At 43.4% G+C, this 26,724-nt stretch overlaps 2 protein-coding genes across 2 annotated transcripts in view; one reads left to right on the forward strand and one right to left on the reverse strand.

Moving 5' to 3' along the window:
* The window catches only part of ncapd3 (non-SMC condensin II complex, subunit D3), an 86,429-nt gene extending 81,500 nt beyond the window's left edge, over positions 1-4,929 (reverse strand). Inside the window, exons 1-2 of the mRNA XM_070894387.1 lie at positions 4,741-4,929; positions 212-372 (exon numbers count right to left, since the gene is read on the reverse strand). Coding sequence (XP_070750488.1) covers positions 212-372; positions 4,741-4,801 — 222 coding nt within the window. The 5' untranslated portion in view covers positions 4,802-4,929. The remainder of the gene's footprint in view (positions 1-211; positions 373-4,740) is intronic.
* Positions 4,930-5,443: 514 nt separating this feature from the next.
* LOC139276422 (vacuolar protein sorting-associated protein 26B-like) overlaps positions 5,444-26,724 on the forward strand; it is a 34,453-nt gene continuing 13,172 nt past the window's right edge. The window contains exons 1-3 of the mRNA XM_070894388.1: positions 5,444-5,846; positions 18,465-18,621; positions 23,744-23,908. Of these exons, the coding sequence (XP_070750489.1) occupies positions 5,624-5,846; positions 18,465-18,621; positions 23,744-23,908 (545 nt within the window). The 5' untranslated portion in view covers positions 5,444-5,623. The remainder of the gene's footprint in view (positions 5,847-18,464; positions 18,622-23,743; positions 23,909-26,724) is intronic.

Raw genomic sequence — 26,724 nt, forward strand, 5'->3', positions numbered from 1 at the left:
TATATATACACACACACAAAACTGCTTTATAATGTGAGCCATGCACATTTGAATGCACTAAGCATGAAGCCCATAATGTTTACTATTTTCTTAACAGGTGCAACTTGAACAGAAAACAAGACATAAAAGAAACAATACGTTTGTTCACAAATTTGCATTGATGTCAACGATCTGACTGCAGCGAGAATCGAAAGCCATCCTAAATACTTACACCCACTGCCTCGGTTTGTTGGTCCTTGTCAGTGAACGTAAAAAGACTGTCATAAAGCTGGGAGAATGTCTCAAGGCCATTTTCTGTAATCTCCTCCTCCAGACGTGAATCTAATGGTTCAGCCTCTGTAAAATCCGCCTCCCATATTGCATCCACCCACACTGGGGAAAAAAAACCAAAATGTAATACATCTTTCAATACTTACTGCAAGAATGCGAGAGGACACACAAAATACAGCAAAGAATAAAACAACAAACAAGTCTGTGATGTGTCTGCTGTTCACGTTCCAGGCACGTGCAGATTTCTGCTTGGACTCCAGAAACGCTGAACTGAAGCTCAAGTGGCTTCCAAGCATCGCGCTCTCTTTAAACTTATATCAGCCTGCCGATGATGTTTGCAAACTTGGAGCTGGATGCTGTATAATGCTAACATCGCTATCTTTATTATAGCAGATAGTCAGCAGGATTACAACACCTCTGCTGTCACTGATGCAGCATCAGCATCGAGCCATTTTTTAAATTTATTGTCGATGCTTGATCCAGAGGCCTTATCCGTGAGCTGGCTACCAGCAACTGGTAAATTCAGCTCCCTTCTACTAGTGGCACACCAAGTACCTTGAGAAAAAGAGAAAGGACGCAAGTTAAGTATTAACATATGCTTTTTTTTTACATTTACAGAAAGTACATAATTGACACATCAGCTGCAAGAGTCTATGATGGGAGAGAGACATAACATGTTAACATTTAACTCAACCGATTAAAGGATAGTATGGTGTCCCAGCATGCAGTGGGACTGCAGGGATATAGGTACAAACCCCTACAACACAAACTTCACACAATCTGTGCAATGCTGCACAGGGAGGGAAATAACAGCTCAGACATTTCCTGGTGGCTATTAAGAACTGATTTGGAGGTGGCATGGGGCAGGATGGCCACAGCTTCAGTTTGCCTACAGAAACATGGATTTGAGAGAAGGGAACCCATCAGAGTAGAAAGATGGTACTAAAAAAAAAGGGTGCGCACTCACATTTGCAAATACATAATATATCAGAAAGGGAGTCAAGGGTTATGGGGAGCAGGCAGGGAAGTGGAGTTGAGGCCAAGATCAGATCAGCCATGATCTTATTAAATGGTGGAGCAGGCTTGAGGGTCCAAATGGCCAACTCCTGCTCCTATTTCTTATGTTCTTATGTAAAATGCTGGAAATACTCAGCATGTCAGGCAGCATCTGTGGAGAGAGAAACAGTTAACCTTTGAGGTCGATGACCTTTCATCAGAACTGGAAAAAGTTAGAGAAGGTTTTAAAGCAAGTACAGAGGTAGGGACAGGACAGAACACAAGGGAAAGGCTGTGATAGGATCGAAGGGGAAAGGGATCATCTCTCCTGACTTCCACCCTATCACAGACCTTCCCTTTTGTTCTTTCCTTCCCCCTCCTTCCCTGCCAGTTCTGTCAAAAAGTTCATCGATCTGAAACGTTAACAATTTCTCTCTCCGCAGATGCTGCCTGACCTCCTGAATATTTCCAGCATTTTGTTTTTATTTCAGATTTCTAGCATCTGCAGTATTTAGCTTTTGTATTTGGAAATAAATGTCAATTTAGAATATTATTATTCCACACCCATTGTTTTTTTAATTACAGTAAAATTTTGGCTAATACTCAAAAAATATCTTGTAAAATATCTAAAATCTAAATTACAAAACAAAAACAAAAACAATAAAAACTGTCTTTGCCCACCTCTGCATTCAACCTTACTAGCATCACAGGTACATCAATATCCTCACAAAATGCTAAAACTGCTAAATCACACAAGCTGGATATAGAACTTCATTCTACCAGAGTCCCAGCAACATCCACACACAAAAGTATTAATAGTACAGGTGTGACGTCCAAGATCTGGAAACCTCAGGACCGAGGCCGCTTCAGATTTTGTGTATTTCCAGATTTCAGAACGTCTTTGCCTGGGCTGAGGTAGGTGGGGTCGGGATAAGGGGAAGTAGGCGAGGTCGAGCTGCTGAGATAAAAGGGGCGGGCAGGGTGGGGGGGAAAAGAGAGAGAGAGGCCAGGCCGCCGAGGTAATTGGGGGGGGGGGGGTCGGGCCACCGAGGGGGGGGAGGGCCCCCCCGGAGTCTGGATTTTGGAACATTTTCCGGACAATCCCGCTACGGATCTGCCCGGTGTCCAGAACATTTCGTATTTCAGACGCTCAACCTGTACAGTATTAGACAGTCCCTCATTTGACCTGCTTCCACACCAAAAAGGGATGAGTTCACAGGTGTTTCAATGAGGGACCTGACATTTTAGGTCCCGAACTACCTACTGAAGGGTGGAAGATGTCTGTGCGTGGATTATTTTAATGTGGGGTGGCCGTTGCACACCAGCCACCACAGGGGCTTGACAGAGCTAGGTCTTGATCCAGTGACATGGGTTAACCAAGACGACTGGAGACCAAGCTCTGCTGTACGGACCTAGTATGCACACATGCTCCTACTATCCATAGATCACAGTGTGGGCTGGCCCCTCGCCACTCCTGCGCCCCGACCTCGGCACTCCTGGACCCCGATCTCTCAGTGCTCCTCCACCCCAATCAAAAATGGAGCAGTCAGTAACAGAACATCAATTAGTCTCCTCTTATCTTGGAGGGGTGAACATACCTTACCTTTGGCAGGTGCCTGATACATATGGAGTCTCCTATTCCCAAAGGAAACTGGAACAATAGATCTGATGACGCCACTGAGATATGGGAATGCCTGACTCAGAAGCAGCCCAATTACAGATGGCCCAACTTTCAGTGGTGAAAGACTCTATTCCAGAGTGACCAACAGCCAGTATAGCCTGGATGACCACACATAACAAGATGCCATCAATCATACCTGCAGGCTTTGGCATATCTATTTGTTATTAGCCAAGAGAATCGTCTGCACAGATCTGAATCAGCAAACATCCAGATGCAGATAAGTGCCATCGAATGCAAGGTGCCTGCAGTGCCCAGATGCAGCATAGGTTTGGCACATCCAGTGGTGTTGATTAAAAAAAGTACAACCACAATTACCAGCATAGTGAATCAACAGGCACATTTATGTTATTCCTATGACCCTGTGCAGAAAAACAAGGCTGATCAACCCATGCACACAGTCACAACAATTCACAAAGGACAAAGACATACAGCAGAAATAAGGTCCCACATGATAGCAGCATTCACCCACTGTTCATTTCCAAACTGGTCTGCTTTACAATATAGGTAAAAATACATTCAGCTTGTTTGACCAGATGCAGTTTGTCACGTTGAACAAAGCACAAATGTAATTAAATTAATTTTATAAACCAAAGATAGTTTCAAACTGACAGCAATGCCAAGAATTGGCCAAAAGTGGAGACACGGGAGGATTAAGGTACACACTATTTAATATTGCTTTTCAACCTTTTTAAAAAATACTTATATTAATTACCCATTGCTAGATTCTCAAGAGTTTAGAAGAATGAGAGGTGATCTCATTGAAACATACAAAATTCTTGCAGGGCTTGACAGGGTAGATGCAGGGAGGACGTTTCCTCTGACTGGGGAGCCGAGAACCTGGGGGGGGGGGGGGTCAGTCTCAGAATAAGAGGTCAGCCATTTAGGACTGAGGTGAGGAGAAACTGCTTCACTCGGTGGTGAATCTTTGGAATTCTCTACCCCAGGAGGGCTGTGGAGGCTCAGTCTTGAAGTATATTGAAGACAGAGCTAGATAGATTTCTGAATATTATGGGAATCAAGGAATATGAGGACAGTGCAGGAAAAGAGTTGAGGTAGATCAGCCATGATCTTATTGAATGGCGGAGTAGGCTCGAGGGGCTGAAGGATCTACCCCTAATTCTGATGTTAAATAAAACATTTCTTGAACAAATCCCTACAATATTGTGTATGCAATAACTAACTGGTGTGTGCACATGGTATTAGTATTAGGCAGTCCCTCGTATCGAGGATGACCCGCTTCCACACCAAAAGGAATGAGTTCACAGGTGTTTCAATGAGGGACCTGACATTCTAGGTCCCGAACTACATACTGAAGGGTGGAAGATGCCTGTGCGTGGATTTTTTTAATGTGGGATAGCCGTTGCACACCAGCCACCACATGGGCACATAAGTTTGCTCTACCAGCCAGCTCTAAGACTCCATAAATTGTAGGATATGTAGTTGGATCAATTGATTACATAGATGTCAATCACATCAGAACCCATAATGGATGCTCTGCATGAAACGAGGATGTCCAGGTGAATTGTCTATGGGTGACATATTATTTGCTAAGTAAGCAGTTGAACAAATCTTCACATTGGCTGTGAAAACTAGATTACTAAAGGTGCAAAAGAGCTTCAAAAGCAAGTACATTATCTTACAATCAGTAATGTTTTGACATTTGCACCCAGTTCCTGTCGACCTTAAACCTTCCCTTCCCCCGGCCGTATAAACTCTCACTACACTAGAACCTTTTATTTATTAACAATGCTCACCCTCCCCAATCACTCAGAATTCGTTGCCTCCCCGGTTACCTGCACTGACGTGCCCCACTTTGAGGAGCTCGAGTCCCTGCAGCAGCTGAATTGCGGCCATTTCAAATCGCTCGCACCCGCCAAAACACCGCGCACGCGCGACACTCCGCCCCTCCCCAGCACAAATAAGATTAGAAATATTGCAACGTTTTTACACAGTATTTTACATTTATCGGTTACACGAAGCTTTTAAAGCGTTATTTTATCCGAATGAATATTTTTTTTTAGTATATTTTCTTCCCTGGCGGTGCGACCGTTGCTGCGCGTGCGCACTGGGCCATTTCAGGACATGCCTGGTTGGCTTCTGTCAGTTGGAGTTACAATTAATATTCACAACGGCATCATAAGTGATTTGGTCTTAGTTTAGATTAATCTAAATAAAGCGGAATATTTTAACTAGTAATCGTGACGCCATATTAAGTTTGGGCAAAAGAAATACTTCACTCCATTATTGGGAGGGAAGGAAATGATCACATTTAATAACGGAACACGCACTCTCCCATCAGGATAACTCTCTGAATTCAAATTTAAGTTTAAAAAAATTGTTGGGATAGAATTTTTTTGTACAAAGGATGTGACTTTTACGTGTCACGTGAGGTCCACGCTGGCGCTTGCGCATTCCGCCAGGAGGGCAAAGGGGCAGATGCGCATGTGCATTCGGTCAGGCGGGCAATTGGGCGCATGCGCGGTGAGGGCCAAGGCGAAGAGTTGCTGCAGAGACACAGAAACAGGAACAGGATCGGACTCCGAGCTCACAACCCGCAACGGCCGGCGTTTGGACAAGGCCAATCCTTGTGGGGTTTTTTTTTACTGGAAGGCAAAGGGGGCTTCAGACCCACCGTGTGTATTTTTTTCATTTAAGGAAAAACATAATAAATACAAAATGAGCTTCTTCAGTTTTGGGCAAAGTGCAGAGATTGACGTTGTGTTGAATGACGCTGAGACTCGCAAAAAAGTGGAGCACAAGACAGAAGACGGGAAGAAGGATAAATACTATCTGTTTTACGATGGGGAGACTGTCTCTGGGAAAGTGAATGTCACCCTGAAAAATCCCGGCAAAAGGCTAGAACATCAGGGGATTAAAGTCGAGTTCATAGGACAGATTGGTAGGTAACAACTGCTAGGCCTTCTAACGCGGGATGCACTGGAATTCGAGCTGCGGCATTTGACAATGTTCGTGTTGTATTGAATTATTGCAGATTGTAGCCTGGTAGCCTGTAGCCTAGAGCAATCATGTTGCTTCATTTGCAGGGCGCATTCAACTGTTGGGAGGTAGGTCTTACCACCCGGCCCCCTCATTGCATGCTGTCTGTCTTTTGATACGTCATATGTGTCAAAATAAATATTATGCCCCTTCTTTCATAACTAAACTATGGAATTGGGGTACCTGCCTGGAGGATCAGATACACCATCTGAATTCATTACTTTGAGTTGTGATCAAGCACCAGCGCCTCTGAGTCTGAAGGTTGTGGGTTCGAGTCCCGCTTCAGATGCTTGAGCACAAAAATCTAGTCTTGACACAAGACTGAGGCAGCGCTCCCTCAGTCAGAGGTACCGTATCTTGGATGAGCCATTAAACCAAGGCCTTGTCTTCTCTCTTGGGTGGATGTAAAAGATCCCATGGCAATATTTTGAAGAAGAGCAGGGGAGTTCTCCCTAGTGTCCAGGCCAACATTTATCCCTCAATATACACCACTTTAAAAAAAAAACACACTATCTGATCATTGTCATATTGCTGTATGTGGGAGAGCTTGCTGTGCGCAAATTGGCTGCCATGTTTCCTACATTAAAACAGTGGCTACACTTCAGAAGTACTTAATTGGCTGTAAAGCGCTTTGGGACATCCTGAGCTCGTGAAAGGTGTTATATAAATGTAAATCTTTTTTTCTTTCCAACATAAAGCATTTATACTAACACCTTTTAACACAGCAAAATGTCCCAAGGCATTTCAATTTCAGACCCAAGAATTAGGAGGGAAATTAAGGGAGATAGCCAAACCAGAGATAGGTTTTAAGAAGGCTTATGAAGGTGGGACAGCATATGGCAAGGGAGAGAGATTTAGGGAAGACCTTCAGAGTTGGGGGTTAGGTGACTTTTTTTTTAATTTGTTCCTGGGATGTCACTGGCAAGGCCAGCATTTATTGCCCATCTCTGGCAATACATGCTGCCACCAATTAGGAAGCACGGAATGCTCATTAAGTCAGAGTTGGAGGAACGGAGGCTGCCAGAAGGGATGGAGGGCAAGAGCAATTTGAAGAGGTGGACGGAGTGAGACTGAAGGTGTTTGAAGATGAGAATTTTGAAGTTCACGTGCGGAAGAAGCTTTATAAATCACTGGTTAGCCCTCAGCTGAAATATTGTATCCAATTTTGGGCACTACTATAGGAAGGATGTGAAGGCCTTAGAGAGGAGATTTACGAGAATGGTACCGGGGATAAGGGACTTTCATTATGTGGAGAGACTGGAAAAGTTGGGATTGTTCTCTTTGGAGCCGAAAAGGTTACGGGGAGATTTCAGAGGGGTTCAAAATTATGAAGGGTTTTGATAGATAGGGAGAAATTGTTTCCACTGTCGGTGAGTTGATAACCAGAGGGCACCAATTTAAGATCATTGACAAAAGAACAAAGGGAGAGGTGAGAATTGTTTTACTCAGCAAGTTATGGTTTGGACTGCACTGCCTGAAATGTGATGGAAACAGATTCAGTAGTCACCTTCAAAAGGGAATTTTATATATATTTGAAAAGCGAAAAAGCAGGAAAGTGGGACTAATTGGATAGTTCTTCTAGAGCTTGCACAGGCACAATGGGCTGAATAGCCTCCTTCTGTGTTGTATGATTCTATGAGGAAAGGGGAGCCCATAGAGATCAGTAAGGGCAGGATGATGACTGGGAATTTGTGAGAGATGGGATACAAGCAGCAGAGTTGTGGATGAGTTTGAGCTTATGGGGAGTGGACTCTAGGTTGGAGAGCAGGACATTGGAAAAGTCAAGTTTAGATATACGAAGGCATAAATAAGAGTGGCAGTGGGGTGAGGTAGGGATGACAATGGTGATGTTATCGGGGTGGTCTTGATAATGTGGATGTGGGGTTTACGGCTTAGTTCATGGTCAAGTGAGACCCTGAGAATACGCACCATCAAGTCAAGCTTCACCAGTGTAGGATTCAGGGCTATGTTGCTGAGTTTATGGTGGTGGAGAAAAAAAAAAGATAGCTTTGATTTTGCCAATGATGAGCTACAGAAATTTCTGGCAGGCAGTCGGACAACAGCAACAAGCGTGGACTTGAGCACAATGCTGCAGAGATAAAGCTGGGTATCGTCGGCACACTTATGAAGACCAAACCCACGCTCCCAGTTAATGTCACTGAGGGGCAACATATAGATGAGGAATAGGAGTGGGTCGAGAAGGAATCGTGGGGCAAGACAGAGTTGCATATAGCCCCTATCATGATCTCGGGATGTCCCAAAGCGCTTTACAGCCAATAAGTACTTCATGGTCTACAGGGCTGTAGTAATACCCGCCCTCCTGTATGGATCTGAGGCATAGACGATGTATAGAAGGCACCTCAAGTCGCTGGAGATATATCACCAACGATGTCGCCGCAAGATCCTGCAAATCCCCTGGGAGGACAGGCACACCAACGTCTCCTCGACCAGGCCAACATCCCCAGTATTGAAGTACTGACCACACTCAATCAGCTTGGCTGGGCAGGCCACATAGTACGCATGCCAGATCCGAGACTCCCTAAGCAAATGCTTTATGCGGAGCTCTTTCATGGTAAACGAGCCAAAGGAGGACAGCGGAAACTTTATAGGGACACCACCTTGCTGGTAAAGTGCGACATCACCACTGACACCTGGGAGACCCTGGCCGCAGACCGCCCGAGGTGGAGAAAGTTCATCCGGGAGGGCGTTGAGCTCTTCGAGTCTCGGCGCAAAGAGCATGGAGAGGCCAAGCGTAGGCAGCGGAAGGAGCGCACAGCAAACCAGCCCTTCCCTCGCGAATGTCTGTCCCACATGTAACCGGGTCTGTGGCTCTCATATCGGACTGTTCAACCATCAAAGAACTCACTTTGGGAGTGGAAGCAAGTCCTCCTCGATTCCGAGGGACTGCCTCTGATGACTTTTGAAGTGTAGTCGCTGTTGTAATGTAGGAAACACAGCAGCCAATTTGCGCACAGCAAGCTCCCACAAACAGCAATGTGATAACGACCAGATAAACTATTTTAGTGATGTTGATTGAGAAATAAATATTGTCTGTGACACTGGGGATAACTCCCCTGCTCTCCTTCAAAATAGTGCCATGGGATCTTTTACATCCACCTGAGAGCAGGTTTAATGTCGCATCCGATAAATAAATATTGGTCAAGACACCCCTGTGGGCACTCCACTTAGTCCTTTTGATTTCACTACTGACCTAATGAATGTCCTCGAGTTACCTTTTTGTTGACCTGGTTAATTCCTGCAGAGCGGTTATCTTCACCTCTGGCTCATTCGGAAAGATATAGACACTGCAATGACACGGGCTCTGCACTGAAGGTAAAATGCCAAGTTCAAAAATGAGAGTCAAGTGCCTTAAGAAGCTAGTAGAACAATGGGCTTTTTCCAGAAAACGTTTAATTAGTAACAGCAGGTTAAAATAAAAACTTTATCTGCCCAATGATGAACTATTGGGATTCTGAGAAAACCCATTTCTTGTTCCCGGATTCTGTTAAGCCCAATGTGATTTAAGACGATTGAATTGGATCAAGTTGGTTTTCTCACGTACAAAGAGATTATGCTGGACTCTCAGCCTTGTACAAGATCCTGATAGAACCAGCACTGCAAGAGCTGCTTGCAACTAAAGGAAAAAGGTGAATTTCCTCAGCATGAAGTATCAATCCAAAGTGTCTGCATAAAATCCCAGTGACGTTCTATGTAATTCTCTCATGGTCGGTGTTGCCTCTTGTGTACAGAAGTTCAGGGTACCCATCATAGACTGGCAGAGTTACTGGAGAATTCTTTCAACGACATAAGGACTACGTTCAACCTTTGGCACTTCAGTTGCCAATTTTCCTGTCATTGTTGGGCTCTTTGCAACAAACAGGGTCTACTGTCTCACAACTGCATTTTTTATAGTTGCCTTCAGTCAGTCGTTACTCCTCAAGTGTACAAATCTAAAAATAACAGCTCTGTATTGATATAATATCAGGCCTTGATTTCAAAATTCTCATACTTATTTTCAAATCCCTCCATGGCCTCGCCCTCCATCTCTGTAATCTCCTCCAGCCCCACAACCTCCCTAAGATGTCTGTGCTCCTCTAATTCTGCCCTTTTGAGCATCCCTGATTATAATCGCACAACCATTGATGGCCGTGCCTTTTGTTGCCTGGGCCCCAAGCTTTCGAACTCCCTGCCTGAATCTCTCTTTCCTCCTTCAAGACGCTCCTTAAAACATATCTCTTTGACCAAGCTTTTGGTCACCTGTCCTAATTTCTACTTATACGGCTCGCTGTCAATTTTTTATCTCATAATACTCCTGTGATGCGCCTTGGACGTTTCACTACGTTAAGGGCACTATATAAATTTAAGTTGTTGTAATATAAATAGGCTCCGTTTGGTTGTAAATTAACTTGGTCCCGGAGTTTGCGATCAGCAGCGAAGCGAAGGCGTTCACTGCTGGTCCTGAAGCCAACATTTTCACCGAGGCATGCGAAAGCATGGGCCTTGCATCATCATAGGCAGTCACTCGAAATCGAGGAAGACTTGCTTCCACTCCTAAAGTGAGTCCTTTGGTGGCTGAACAGTTCAATGCGAGAGCCACAGACCCTGTCACAGGTGGAACAGACATTCGCCGGGGGAAGGGGGGGTTGGGACTGATTTGCCACACACTCCTTCCACTTCCTGCGCCTGACCTCTTCACGCTCGCGGCATTGAGATTCGAAGAGCTCAATGCCCTCCCGGATGCACTTTTTCCACCTAGGATGGTCTTCGGCCAGAGACTCCCGGGTGTCAGTGGTGATGTCGCACTTTACCAGGAAGGCCACTGCCCACCTTTGGCTCGTTTGCCATGAAGGAGCTCCGCATAGAGCAATTGCTTAAGGAGCCTCATGTCTGGCATGCGAACTATGTGGCCTGCCCAGCAAAGCTGATCGATGATTTGGCTGATTACTCAGATTGCCGGGGGAAGGGTGGCATTTCGGAGCTGTCAATGACAGACCGCTTGCACCAAATCCCAAAGTTGTGGTCCGTTTCAATGACGGCGAACGCTGCCAGTTCACCGTGATCCTGACCGCAAATTCTGGGCCAAAGTGTAACCAGTATGCCCAATTTTTCACCACTGGCTGCATTAGAATATGTAAAAGCGGCAACATCTTGTTTAGGCTACTTTTTAATGAGTCTTGTGAACTATCACTGGAACTCCTGGCCCTACCTCTGCCTGCATTTGATAGAGGATGGCGCCAAGTGGATATGTAAGAGTGGTAACAGGAGGATGGCACAATGATGTCCCAAAATCAAATCTGCAACGTACAATCATTCTTCCTCTGCGCTTTTGACCTGAAATATTCTTCTTCTCTTTGCTTTATTGGAATGCTGCCAACTGCCGTCCAGGTGTTGGCCTGTGAGGTGATAGACTTGACAGTGCTGTATTCGGAGGCAGTGTGCTTCATCAATAGAGGTGGTTGGTGCAATCATCTTCCAGCAGTTTGGTGCACTATAAAGACAAACACCCACCCTGTGTCTGGTGAAGGAAGGACAGCAAAGGAGATAGTCGTGGAGCTTTAATGACGCTGCACACGCACAGTTTCTCTGTTGCTGTAGAACTCGTCCCACAAGGTAAACAAGACAGATTCTACACCCGGAACCTGACTACAGAAACACTTCACAAAGTAGTTTTGCAATTTTCTAAATACTGAATTAAATGCAAACTTTAAAATGTCTTCAGCTCATTCCAGGTTGTCACTGTTTGATAGAATCTCTTAACAGCTTAGGCTGCGATGTGGTATATGTTCTTTTACATTTTTTAAACATGATTTTTATTTAGGATGCTTTGGAAGGCACATGACTTGTACATTAGTTAAGTCATAAAGTCCATTATGAAGGAATTATGTGAGACAGTAAAAGCCAATGGAGCTGAATAAGCACGGAGACAATTTACAAAGCAGATCTGTGGCCTTTTATGCCAAGACCACAATAATGTCACTAATGGACATTATTGCTATTAACGCACACCCATCAGTCTAAATAGAGATATAAAAGTTGTGATTATGTCTGTGTATAATGTGATGGCTTGCAGGACTTGTGGTTAGATTTTCATTCAATTCGAGGGAACAATTATCTCAATCCATTTAACCAATCGTCTGCATCAGTTATTTGAAAGTTCTTGAGTTAATATGTTGCACAGTGTGTCGTGTACACTTTGTACCATACTTGTGGTGTTCAATAACACCATGGTGGACAAAGCCCAGTGCTAGTTAGTTATAATCTTTATTGAAGCCAAGTGCCATGCAGTACAATAGTTTCTGGTATTAAAGGCTTGAATGATTGACTAAGCTTCATGCTTTGCTTAAGAAACAAACCTGTTGGTTATTTTACATCATGTAAGTGCTAAAGAAGCCTGACCATGCGACATTTTGATGTGCTTCTGTGATTTTGTGCGCAGTTTCAAAATTCAGTTAAGCAGAAGCATGCATAAAGTAGACCACTTCCCATTCACATACCTTCTGGTTGTTGTTCAAAAGTAGCATTGACCGAGGCCTGGGAAGATAGTTATTGTTTTGTTCTAAAATCTTGGACAGCTGCACTGAGCTAGAAACTGACTTGCAATCCAGATGAAGGGCAGGTTGGGGGAAGGAGAAAAATGCTGATGCTGGCTTTCCCCTTCAGTGTTCGGGAAACTAATATCGGAGTATTTGTAATACAGGTTGAACCTCCCTTATCCGGGACCTGGCCTGTTGTGGATAAGGGATTTTTCCGGACGAGGGGTGGTCACGTTAAATTGGATGGTACAGGTACCGAGGAAGGGGATATCTGGGCTAGCTGGCTTGGGGCTGGGAGTGTGGCAGAGAGATCATGGGGGGTGGTGGATTGTGGGGTCAGGCCAGCGATTGCAATTTGTTCATGTCGGAGTTCTGCGCATGCGCCACCCGGTGGCCTGGAATGGTTCTGGACGAGGGGTGGTTCCGGATGAGGGAGTTCTGGATTAGGGAGGTTCAACCTGTAGAACGTATTTCAATCATGCAGACATGGTTTATCAGTTTATCAGACCATTCTGTGTTTGATCTGTAAAAGTCAATATTATAACAACAAAACATTAGTTTATTGCCTAGCGATTGGTTTAAGTATTGGCTGAAAATTTAAGTTCATTTGGCTGCAAGTCACGTTTGTGTGTGTGTGTGTATATATTCCTGGTTAATGATATGTGCAGATTCATGCATAGTATGTGAGCTGTCATCTCTGAAAGAGCTATTAATAATTTCAGGAATCCAAAAGAATATTGCATTGCCAATGTAACTGGTAATGCCCAAGTTATTGCAGTGACTCCTTTAGAAGTTATGGAGAGGTGCATATTTAAAATGACAATGTTGTGTTCCTTTTAGACTCTGCAAATAAACTTGAGGCTCAAACATACTGATTTTGGGAAGAAAGTCTTTGTGACTACTGATATTTCACCAACAATAAGAGACTGTTACCCGAGAATAATTTAGGTACCTGCAGAATTTGAAGACACAACAAAGTATATCGGAGACATTTTCAATTCTGTTGAATGTTGTACTGATGAGCAAATTCTGTATTTAATATATCTTTGTATTTGGGGCAGATTTTTTTACATTTTTGAGTTTTCATAATGTCTTGTATTGTGAACTTTACTCTCTCTACACTCCATGTACGTACGTTCTTGCTGCTTTTATGTGAGTTATTCTCAGCTGCCTGGGCCATAAGCTCTGGAACTTCCTCCCTAAACGCTCCACCTCTCCACCTCTCTACCTCTCTTCCCTCCTTTAAGACCCTCCTTAAAACCTACCTCTTTGACCAAGCTTTTGACCATCTGCCATAATTTTTTATGTGACTCAGCGTCAATTTTTGTCTTATAACACTCCTGTGAAGCACCTTGGGACATTTTACTACGTTAAAGGTGCTATATAAATACAAGTTGCTGTTGTAGAGCAACGTGTACTTTTACCACTCCTGTTGCTAACTACTGGGGTCCTGTGTGCTGATATCGCAAATGTTCTTCAATACAGCTGCAGCGTCCCTAATCCGGAACCCATGGGACCGAGGCCGTTCTCGATTTTGCGTTTTGCTGGATTTTGCGTTTTGCTGGATTTTGGAACGTCTTTCTGATGTCACGAATCCGGAAACGCCCGAGCCCAGGTTCGGATATTTCCGGATTTCGGACCGTCAGGGGGGGTGGGGGGGTGGGGGGGGGCTCGTCGATGAGCTGTTCGGGTCGCCGGGTGGGGCCTCGCCGCTGAGGAGATGTTCGCGTGGGCCCTGCCGACATGGAGGTATTTGGGCGGCGCTCCGTGAGGATATGTTCGGGCGGGGGTCCGTCGCGGAGGTGGTGTTCTGGCGGGCCGGCGAGTTGAGGCCCGAGGTCGGGCGGTGCGGCGAGGCTCGAGGTCGGGCGAGGGGCGGCGTGGCGAGGCTCGAGGTTGGGCAGTGAGGTGAGGCCCGAGGTCGGGTAGCGTCGAGGGGTGGTGTGGTGAGGCCTGAAGTCGGGCAGCGGCGAAGGGTGGTGTGGTGAGGCCCAAGGTCGTGTAGCGACAGCGAGGTGAGGTCCGAGATCGAGCAGCGGCAGCACCTCGAGGCCGGCAATGTCCGCATTCCGAAACATTTTACGGATTCCGGACGACCCTGGCACCAATCGGTCCGGATTCCGGAACATTCTGGAACTCCGGATTTTGGACGCTGCACCTGTACCTGTAATACTGTTAAATGTCGTGTTTCTGCTGTCGCAGGATGAACAATAATATCATTATAAAAGTAAAGTCGTTGATGATGTAATGATAGCTCAGCTTCTGCTAACTCACGACTTCTGGCTTGAAACTCAAACCTTAGAACTCAATAACTCGGAGATACTATTGGACACTGTCCCGGAATTGTTCCTGTGATACAGTCTTTCCTGAATTCACATTACAAAAATCTGTACACCATTTGCTTCGATATAAACTCCTTGCGAACTTTCAGTGAAGCATTGCAAACCCATGTTTTGGCTAGCGTAAACTCTGCTTAATTTGGATGAGGAAGAAAAGGGGAACATTTAAAAAAAAATCAAATTACATTAATATCAACCAACAAGTGTTGAAATTTGTGTGGGGGGGGGTTGTTCCCCAATAACATTTCTTTCCATACTTCCTGCACAAATGGGTTGAAATATTCCAATATTAACATGAACACGTAAACAGATTCATATGAAATTCCTTTGTGTATTTAACAAAGGTGTGAACTGTTTAACACTCTTGTAGGTATTGCATGGCACAATTCCATATCATTTGTGTTAAGGGATGACTGGGGAAAGTATTGCTACATTTTTTTTAAATTGGAGCGAGAGGGATCAGTAATATAAACATGTATTTATTACTTGCTACCAAGTATGATTAAAGAGAATTGCATGAAAATATTGGCTCACTGACAAATTGATTCAAGTTGGTGGAAGGCTAACAAAGAAATCATCATCATCATAGGCAGTCCCTCAGACTCGAGGAAAACTTGCTTCCACTCTCTAAGTGAGTTCTTTGATGGCTGAACAGTCCTATACGAGAGCCACAGACCCTGTTACAGGTGGGACAGACATTCGTCGAGGGAAGGGATCGGTGGGGCTGATTTGCCGCGCTTGGCCTCTTTGCGTTGAGACTCGAAAAGCTCAACGCCCTCCCGGGTGCACTTTCTTCACCTCGGGCGGTCTTCGGCCAGGGTCTCCCAGGTGTCAGCGGTGATGTCACACTTTACCAGGGAGGCTTTGAGGGTGTCCTTCTAACGTTTCCGCTGTCCTCCTTTGGCTCGTTTACCACGAAGGAGCACCGCATAAAGCATTTGCTTAGGGAGTCTCTTATCTGGCATGTGAACTATGTGCCCTGCACAGTGAAGCTGATTGAGTGTGGTCAGTGCTTCAATGCTGGGGATGTTAGCCTGATCGAGGACACTGATATTGGTCCACCTGTCCTCCCAGGGGATTTGCAGGATCTTGCGAAGACATCGTTGGTGATATATCTCCAGCGATTTGAGGTGCCTTCTATACATCGTCCATGCCTCAGATCCATCCATCCTTCGTCTGCTTCACGATGACATGCAAGTCGTGATCCTTACCAGCAGATCCATTACAGACCCAATTCACGTCCGGACTGGGGTCAAACAGGGCTGCGTTATCGCTGTAACCCTCTTCTCAATCTTCCTCGCTGCCATGCTCCACCTTACAATCAACAAGCTCCCCGCTGGAGTGGAACTAAACTACAGAACCAGTAGGAAGCTGTTTAGCCTACGCCTCCTCCATGCCAGGTCTAAGATCACCCAACCTCTGTTGTTGAACTGCAGTATGCAGACGACGCCTGCGTCTGCGCACATTCAGAGGCTGAACTCCACTGAGGCATATGAAAGCATGGGCCTTACGCTTAACATCCGTAAGACAAAGGTCCTCCACCAGCCTGTCACCGCCGCACAGCACTGCCCTCCAATCATCAAGAACAAAGAAATAGCAGTGTAGTGAAACCTGTTGGATGACCCTTCACCTTGGAAAGTTTACTCTGTTTAACGTTAGGATTGGACTCTTGATGACAGAGATGTGATTTTCATTTTAATTACAGTGAATAGGTTAGTTAAAGGATTGTTAGTTAAAGGATTGTGACCATCTGAGAGGCATCTGGTCTGATGAACTGCCGACTATTTAAAATGTATGATTTTTGTCACTCCAATGCGGTATTGAGGGAGTGCTGCAGTGTCGGAGGTGCCGTCTTTCAGATGAGACGTTAAACCGAGGCCCCATTTGTGTTCTCAGGTGGACGCAAAAGATCCTATGGCACGATTACAAAGAAGAACAGAGGAGTTATCCCCAGTGTCCAGGCCAATATTTATCTCTCAACCAACATCACAAAAGCAGATTATCTGGTCATTGTCACATTGCTGTTTGTAGGAGCTTGCTGTGTACACATTTGCTGTCACATTTCCTATATTACAACAGTGACTACATTCCCAACAGTACGTCATTGGCTGTAAAGCGCTTTGGAACATCTTGAGGTCGTGAAAGGCGCTATATGAATGCAAGTTTTTTTCTTTCTGTAGCTGAAGAACAAATGCTTTTTTTTTTTAAAAGTATAAATGTACAAATTTAGCAAGGTATGTACAATGATTAAGATTCCTAGATTCAAATCAATACAAAATGCTTTCAGAATTAAAGCTTATGTTCTGCGCTTTTGTGCAATTCAATGCAGTATTCAGAACATTTGTGGGCTCTTGCATCATTGTGGAATGAATACGGGTAAGTGGCAATTGTTTGCATTCCCTATTCGCAAAATCAAATTATTGTCGAATGGTAGAATCACTGCTGAAAGGATTTAAAATAAAATTGAATTTGAGAAGAGCAAATGTACTGTACAAGAAATATTACACAAGATTAAATTATAATTTGTAAGCAGTTTGTTTATCCTGCACGTTCCGCCTGAGCCTCGGCTTTGAAGGTACTTGGGTTTCCCCAAACTAAAGTTTTCAAAATGCCAACATTTTTCACACACGGCCTGCTTATTTGGAACATTTGGTAGTGGCATCTGAAATGGGCAGTAAATTGTGGAAAGGAAACATAATCAGGATTTTTGTTAATACTGTGTACAAATGTGAAATACCGAAAGTCTGCCAATACGTATTATCTAGGTTCACTGTGGTGAATGTCTCCCCGGTTGTTACTGTGTTGCTGAATTGTATCTCAGCATAATGGGTAATGTAAAAGAAGGAAATTGGAAAAACTCAGAGACCCACTTGCGCGCTCTCTCAGAATTCCATGACATTACATTGGTGACTCGAGCAGCCAAGTTTGGGGAGAGAAAACACTTTGGGCCAGACTTTCCATAAAGGGCCCTCAACGCCCGATTGGCCGCTGAGAAGGATCGCTAACGCTTGGCGAAAAAAGTGAGCGAGAATTTACTTTCTGATGGTAAAGTTGTGTGGAACTGATCGCCCGGCGAAAAAAGTCAGCGCTGCACACTCATTCTTGGCGGTCTCTCGGTGGGTAAGTGGAAAGTTAGCCAAATGGGCAGTCATTACCGGAATGGACGGTAAGTACAAATATTTAGGCCGAGGCTGCGTTTGGGCCTACGGCGGCGTGGTGGGAAAAGCTAAAGAAAAAATTCATTATAAATGAAAAAAACACATACAAAGCATTCCCAAGACAGTTTTAAACCTAATCGCCGTGGTAAAATTTTAAATAAATAATTACATAACCTTTCACTTCCCTTTCCTTGCAGGGACCCCCCTTACCGCCCTGTAAAAGCAGCTTTTACAGGGCAGTTCACTCGGCGATCTGGACGCCGGAGGTTGAGGCTAAACTTACACCCTGGTGGTTATTCTCAGCGTTGCACGTGGGCGATCTGGTCCCGGCAGACGACTTCTGGTGTGTGCGATACCAAGGAAAAAGCTGGCGTGCAAACTCTCGCCAGGCAAAAAAAACAGCTGTAACGCTGAGAAAATCGCCGACAATGAAGCCGAAAGTTTGGCCCTTTGTGCGATATAAAAACAAAATTGTGCTTTCTGTTAACAGAGCTGTACTACGACCGAGGGAACCATCATGAGTTTGTGTCTCTGGTAAAAGACCTGGCCCGACCTGGTGAGATGACACAGTCCCAGACGTTTGACTTTGAGTTTACACATGTAGAAAAGCCATACGAGTCGTACACTGGCCAGAATGTGAAATTACGGTGAGTCCTGCCTCCGTCTGAATCTTGTCATGATTCTCAAGAATGTAAGCTGGAACTGAAAAACATTGTGTGTGCAAGATCACAATAGATAGGGATGATAAAGATCATATATACCCATCCCAGCTCACCGACTTTAATTCATCCGTCCAGAAAAAAATCTCCCATTGCAGCAAGTTAATTTAAATGATTTGAATATATTTGCCTCCTGCACTACATAATTCCATTCCACATGTTAAGCACTCTGTTTAAAAAAAAAACTTAACTGGCATTAGTCCTTAATTTGCTTTTTGCCAATTTTAGACCTGTCTCAGACTAAAAGGGTTAAATTATGACAACAGGTTGCATCGACTAGGCTTGTATTCCCTAGAATATAGAAGATTAAGGGGTGATCTAATTAAAGTGTTTAAGATGATTAAAAGATTTGATAATGTAAACAGAGAGAAACTATTTCCTCTGGTGCAAGAGACCAGAACAAGGGAGCGTAACCTGAAAAGTAGACTTGGCCATTCAGGGTTTATGTTGGAAAGCAACCCTTCACACAAAGCTAGTGGAAATCTGGAACTATTTCTCCTGCCCCCTCCTCTCCCAAATGCTGTTGAGGCTAGGTCAATTAAAAATGTCAAAACTGAGATGATAGATTTTTGTTCAGCAAGTGTATTAAGGGTTACGGAACCAAGGTGGGTAGATGGAGTTACGGTACAGATACAGCCAGGATCCAATTAAATGGCGGCCCAGGCTCGAGAGGTTAAATGGGCTACTCCGGTTTCTATGTCCCTCGTTTTGCTTGCATGGTTTAACTTGGAATTCATGCTCCCAGTTTATATTTGCTATACTATTTACCAACATATACAGTGTACTTCTCTTTGAGGTCAGCTGTTCGTCAAGTTGTTTGATGGCTCAATCGTGCGTGTTTCTCCGGGCTTTTATCATAACCCAGGCATCTGTAAACACAGTCACTCTTGTAGTTCTTCTCTTACACTCGCTTCAGGGCTTGAATGGCTCCCTGTGTCTCAATGGTAAAAACTATATCCAATACTCGAGCTGCAATCTGACTTAAGTATTGCACAGGTTTAGCATGGCACCCTTAGACTTGTACCTCTGCATATTTGAGTATAGCATTCTATTTGCTTTGTTGATTGCTGCTCGCAGTTACTGGAATTGTTAGGCATCAAGTATACACCCTCAGATCTCTTTAACTTCACCTTTAGTTATTTTGACAACATTTCTGGAGTTTGTGTGTTCGCTAGTAAAGGTAACGCCTGCGATTCATCTTTCCTCTTAAAAACAATATTGCAAGATTTCCTGTTCTTGCTTGCTCCGAGGTGGCACTGTAACCTCGCTCAGCCTGTTACAACAAATGCAACTACCATTCCCTCCAGCTAACCATGAGCAAGACCATGGGTGATTCTCTAGTAATTTTTTTAAATCTTACATGAATGTAATGACTTCTTTCTGTCACACCTGGCTTTCATATTTAATGGAGCAGATTCGCTCCTTTGAGGTGACATGGAAATACAAATCTTTGTTCATATTTAACTGATTGACTTGAGAAAGGATCATGTGGTCTTTCCAGCCCAGACGGTTCGGAAAGTATATCCTCCACTAGCAGCTCTCTTCTGCTTGCTTTTTTTTTCTTGTTTGTCCCCTCCTGCTATCTTAGTTGAAGGCCTTTCTCTTATTAAAAGCTAGTTGCCTGCTGTATTTTCAGGGAGTTACCTCTTTTTGCCCCAAAGGCTCTGTAACACGCTCACTTTCCATTCTTGGTCTCTGGTCTCCACAGCCTGTTCCCTATCCCACCTGCCCTCTCTCCATTACCTCGGCCGCTGCTATATAAATACAAGTTTGTAGGTTTTCTTTCTTTGCATACTATCCTGCTCCCTCCAAGCCAAGGCTCCCTGCCCTGCCTGCTGTTTTGCACCTCAGTTGCTGCTTCCTAGCTTTCTCCCACTAGTTGATTTATCACATTCTGTGTTCGGAGCAAAATTTCTTGTCAGTCGTTAACCTGAGCCTAAAATTTTCACACAATTTACTAAATCTTGATGGATCATGTACAATTCGGAGCAGCTATAAGTATTTCAATTGCCACAGGCCATACTTAATTATTGGCCTTAAAGTGACTGTCAGTTTAGCAGTGAAACTTCACAATCATACCCCAGAAAATGTGAGCATTGCCAGGAGAGCCATTTATAGTCATAATGAAGCTGTTGGAACTGGAATTTTATTCAGGGAAGCAGCTGGAAGTAAATAGTATTAAGTAGCAGGTCACTAGATAGAGTGGATAGGAAGGACTTTAGCAAAGAGGGGGGCATGGAGTTAAAGTAATTGGTGGAAAGATTAGAGGAGAATTGAGAATTATTTTCACCCAGAGGGTGGTGAGGTTCTAGAACACATTGCCTGAAAGTGTGGTAGAGGCAAAAATCCTCATCGCATTTAAAAAGTACTTGGATATGCACTTGAAATGCCGTAACCTGCGAGGCTATGAACCCAGTGCTGGAAAATGGGATTAGGCTGGATAGCTCTTTTTTGGCCGACGCAGATACGATGGGCCGAATGGCCTCCTTCTGTGCTGCAAATTTCTATGATTTCATTAATTCACTACAAAGGGCCTGAATTGTGTGTAGTTGTCCAATTCAGTGTCTGATAAGCTTTGTATAGATGTACAAGATGAATTGTTGCAATGTTACCAAGAAATTTCAGATGATAGTAGACATCTTGGATATGTTAGTTATTATTCATTCACGGTCCAACATCAACCTGTTTCCACTGTTTGTTAATTGGTAACTAATGGACATAAATGCAACAGGGAACATTGATATGACAAGTGTTCTCTTTATCCAATTTCTGTTAATGTATGGCCAAACCAGATATGTGTGTGGCACCCTTTTCCTTGCATCAACGTGGGATACAAATTTCTCTGCAGGCATCTTTTGCCCAGATAAAATATTTCCTCGTAAAACCACAGAATTCGTTTGGAACTTTCTAGGAAATGCTCTTGAAGGTGTTTAAATATAGTTAACAATTTTCATGGGTTGTGCAAGCAGTTGTATTTGATTAAATTGGTTTGCACTGTATTTGACCAAGTAATTACTATCTGCATATAAGTGCTGTGATGAAACATGATGGATGTGGTTATTTAAGAGGGAACAGGCTCTGCAAAATAAATACTGACATATGCAATCTGTTCCTCTTAACTTGAAGTTGTTAAATTCAAATTTTATGTGAATTGAAATCTTGCGCAAAAAATCTCCTTTGCTATTTTGTGTTAAAACTGCTTAATTTGAACTCCAGGATAATTTTGAAGCAAAAGCAACAATAATTATTGTAGGTGTGGTATTCGATTCTTCTTTATTAGCTGGACAATTGTTAAGGGTCATTAAAATCATTTTTTGTTTTCGTTCAGGTGTTTTTCAGCTTTTATTTCCATGTCGAAAACCGAGAGAAAATCAGGGACAAAAACTGGAGTCCCCAAAAAAAGAAAATTCAGAGAAAGCCAGTAAAATGTTAGACTAAATGACTTGCAATTCTTGACACAATTATTTGCAGTGGCTGCCTGAAAGATGATCTTGCATTTATGTCCATTAGTTACCAATTCGCCAACCAGTGGAAGCAGGTTGATGTTCGACTGAATTAATAATAACTAACACATCCAAGTTTATACCGAGATTCCGCCCAGCTAATCTTTCACCGTTTACCTTCAAAAGCTTTCATAATTTTTGAAACCTCTTTGATCATTTTAGTCTTCACTGTTTCAATGACAAAAGTCTAGAATTTTTTTAACTTTCGTAATACCTATAGCGCCTCTCGGTATCAATTCTAGTGAATCTTCACCCTACTCTTTCAATGGCTCTAACATCTTTACTATCATGGGGTGCCCAGAGATGCATGCAATACTCGGTGTGGTCTAATTACTGTCGTACAAATTCAACATAATGGCCTTGTTTTTTATTCAATACCCTGATGTATATGCATGCATGCAGCCTTTTTTTTTTTAAAAAGTGTTTTGCAGCTCTACCATCAGGGTTGGAACCAAAACTTTAAACACCTTGAACAAGCACCTGAACAGATACAGGAACATAAGAGGTTAGGAACATAAGAGGTTAGGAACAGTAGTAGGCCATTCAGCCCCTCGATCATGTTCCGCTATTCCATTAGATCATGGGTAATTTATACCTCTGCTCTAGTTACCTTTCTTTCTCCACATAAATTGACAGGAGGCTTTTCACTCTGTGTGGGGGTTTTGTTTCAGCTAAATTAAAACTAAAGTACTGTTATTAGTAAACCTGTTAAATGTATTGGTACCAGAGCACTATAAGAAAAATCACAATGAATCCACCTCACTTATTTGTGTGATACTCGTAATCATTATCTCAAGTTACTCCCACCCCCAGTGACCAATTTTGGGGTTATGCACCTTACACTGCACTCTACGGCTTCAACTAAAGAGCTGAAAGGGAAAATTTATAACCATGCTGGCTACTTTTTACAATTTGGCATACAAATTTCTTATGCCCATCATCATGCTTTACTAAAATCTAAACACTGAGGGGTAGGAAAAATATTTTGAACACAAATGAATGTGATGGTGATTATTTTAATATGATAAATATTTTAATATGATAATTAGTATCCCTGTAATTGTTGCTCTCTGTCAAAAAGCTACTTAGATTAATGGCTTAATTACATATGTTTTTATTCCTGGCTTAGTTATATTGTTATCCTTGTAGACTTGATTTTGCCAATCAACAGTAAGGTTATGCTACTAGATTACCAACCCAGAGGTTGTGAAATCATTTCAATAAATCTGCTCATTTGTAGGCTGGCACCCATGCTTGCTCTAGCCTGCACGGGACTCTTAATGGCCCGAAACTACCACTAGGACGAGTGGTTTAAGAAGGATGCCCACCATCACCTTCTTGGGATTGGGCAATAAATGTGGCCTTGCCTGTGTCTGTCATGTTATTGTGAACAGAAAATAATGATTTAGAAATGCTGCTTAATATTGGCAGATATTGAAATGGAGGTGTGGCAACAGTCACACCAGGGGAAAGGTTTCAAATAAACTTGATTGTTTTTTTTTGAAGAAAAGCTCACGTAATGTTTCTTCTTTTCCCCCCAAATTCAGGTACTTTCTAAGAGCAACCATCAGCCGTAGGTTAAATGATATTACAAAGGAGATGGACATTGTTGTTCACACCCTCAGTACCTACCCAGAGATGAATTCATCCATCAAAATGGAAGTTGGGATTGAAGACTGCCTACACATTGAATTTGAATACAACAAGTCAAAGTATGTACAGTGAAATCCTGTTGTAGGCAATAGGATGGGACAGGTGGAAAAAAGTTGCATATAACCAGACTTGCGCATGAGAGCTCAGTTGTTACTGACTGGGTCTGGAACTTATTTAACTGACATAGCTGGTATCTAAGTTGCATACATGTAAAATTCACTTCCGTCACCTCACCATTATAATGCATGGCTCCAAATATAGGTTCAAGATATACACGTGAGTAATGCAGGATGCTAGAATTGGCATCATCACCCTGGGCAATTAGGAGGAAAGCAGCCATGGTTCTTCCTACTGATTGCTGTGTGGATATTGAGTGAGGAGAAGAGCAGGCTCCTTTGTAATTTCCACCCTCCCCCCCCCCCCCCCCCCCTACCAGATTGGTTCACATGTAGACTGGCCACTTCGACTGGTGCATCTCCATATTTGGGGGGAGTGGGGGCAAGAAAATATGATTTTAATAATTGGGTGATGTCTGATTTACACGCAAGTCCAATGGCTCAAATGGACTGTAGAGGTCAGATCAAAAGCATAACTGTAAATAAATATGGTAGCATACCCGAACATGATTTTTGAGTACGACACATAATTTAAAACATAACATGAGAGACTTTGACGCAATCATTTAAGTAGTTAGAATTTTGTCCTCCCCACTACAGCAGCCATACACTCAACTCTGGATATATGCAAGCTTTTTTTCTTTGTTTCAGAAGTGTTCTGCATACAAGAGGATTTCACTGTTTGTGGATTTGACTGTAGTTGAAATGACATGTGGATCCGTGCAATATTGAGGGAGCGTCAAAGAGTCTGGAATCCAACTCTCATCGGAATGCAAGAGGGTAATTCTAACTTCAGGCGATATGGAATTAGCCGCCTATTATATACCCATTATACCCTCCGCCTGATTTTCTTTTCCTTTGAATGTAAAATCAGGCGAAGCATATAATGCGTAGGCAATTCGATATCGTCCAAATTTAAAATTACGCTCATTGTTGTTTTCCATCTTGTCAGTCCATATCCGGATAATGAACTGACAAAGTGGACACTGCATAAAATCCCTTGAAGCCCCAAGTGAACTATATCTGTCTTTAACAGAAGTGATACTGCCTCTTACGTAGATTTGATTTAAGTTCTCGTGCTCCACTTGTCTATATTTACTTTACTGGTAGAAGATTTCATGTTCAAGTAGACTTTGACCAAACAACTAAAGAGTAATGCACGTTGTCTGTTTAGTAGACTGTAAACATGAACTTTACAGTTATAGGTGGTTCAAGACATTGAGTATTGGTATACCAAGTCATGGAGGAGGGAAGGGGGGGGAGGTTTTCCTCTGAGCTGAGATCCCAATCTCGGTCTTGGTTGCTGTGGAGGCTGATGCTGAGCTGAGGGCGAGGAAAACCACCCGTTGCTGTTTTGTACCTGCTAATGACTGTCTCAGTCACAGTGTACATAGGGGCGTGGCAACAGATCAACTTGGTTTTCCTCAGCAGTAGGAAATTGCCTAGCCCAGCTGCAGAGAAAATTAGTGTAACATATTATCCAAGAAAATTGTGTTATCAGCCCTGTTTAAAAACAACAAAATGAAGCAGATAAGCTGCTTGCTTCATCACTGCTTTCATCCATAGCCTGATGGGTGTTGTTGAATATCTCCATGGTTCTCAAAGATTGGAGTATCAGTAATAAAGGGGAAACACGTACTACTCAATGCATCTATTAGCTTAAATGTAATGAAGCTATCTCCAAACTTATTGATGACTCAGTCATATTTTGTTCCATTTTATCCTTTGTTGCTTAGTTCGGGTTCTGCCAGAACCACTTGGCTCCCGACCTCATCACAGCCTTGATCCAGAAATGGATGCAAGAGCTGAATGCCAGAGGAGAGCTGAGAGTGGCTGCCTCTGGCATCAAGTATCATTTGATCAAATTCAGCACCAAAGAGCCTGAATAAAAATAAGTGGTTTTCTTCTCAACATCTACAATTCAGCTGGAGTCATACTTGACACAAATGAAGGTGATTATGGTTTTTTGGAGGCCAATCATCGGACATAGGACATCGCAGTGGAAGTGTCCCCAGCACAACCTTCTTTAGCTGCTTCATCACTGACCTTCCCTCCATCATAAGGTCAGGAACCAGACTAAATTCAACATTGTTGAGCTCCATTCAACTCTGGATAATGAAGAATCCTGTGCAAACCTACAGTAGGACCTGGACAACATCCAGGTTTGGCTTAACAAGTGGCACCACGTAAGTGCCACGTAATGATCACATCCAACAACCTACTCCAACCTTCAACAGCACCATTATTGCCAAGTCCCCCACCATTAACATTCTAGGGGTCATCATTGACCAGAAACTTAACTTGACCAGCCATAGGAGCAACGTGGCTACAAAAGCAAGGGAGAGGCTGGGTACTCGGTGATGGATGGCTCACCTCCTGACTTTTCAAAGTCTCCAGTCTACAAGGCTCAACTCAGCAGTGTGATGGAATACTTACTACTTGTCTGGATACAGCCACAACAGCAGACAAGAAGCTCAACACAATCCAGAACCTTAATCAGCACCCTTGCCACTGGACTTCATATCCACTCCTCCACCATTGGCACACCGTGGTTGCAATATATGTTATCTGCAGAATGAACTGCAGCAACTTGCCAGCACCTCCCAGTCTCATGAGTGCTACCACCAAGAAGAGCAGCAAGAGCACGAGAAGATCATCAATTTCAAGTTCCCCTCCAAGTCGCACACTATCCTAACATATACATGGACATATTCTGTCACCGTTCCTTCTTCACTGGCTCAAAATCCTGGAATTCCCTG

Source organism: Pristiophorus japonicus, chromosome 11 (assembly GCF_044704955.1).
Source record: "Pristiophorus japonicus isolate sPriJap1 chromosome 11, sPriJap1.hap1, whole genome shotgun sequence".
In the NCBI taxonomy this organism is placed as follows: domain Eukaryota; kingdom Metazoa; phylum Chordata; class Chondrichthyes; family Pristiophoridae; genus Pristiophorus; species Pristiophorus japonicus.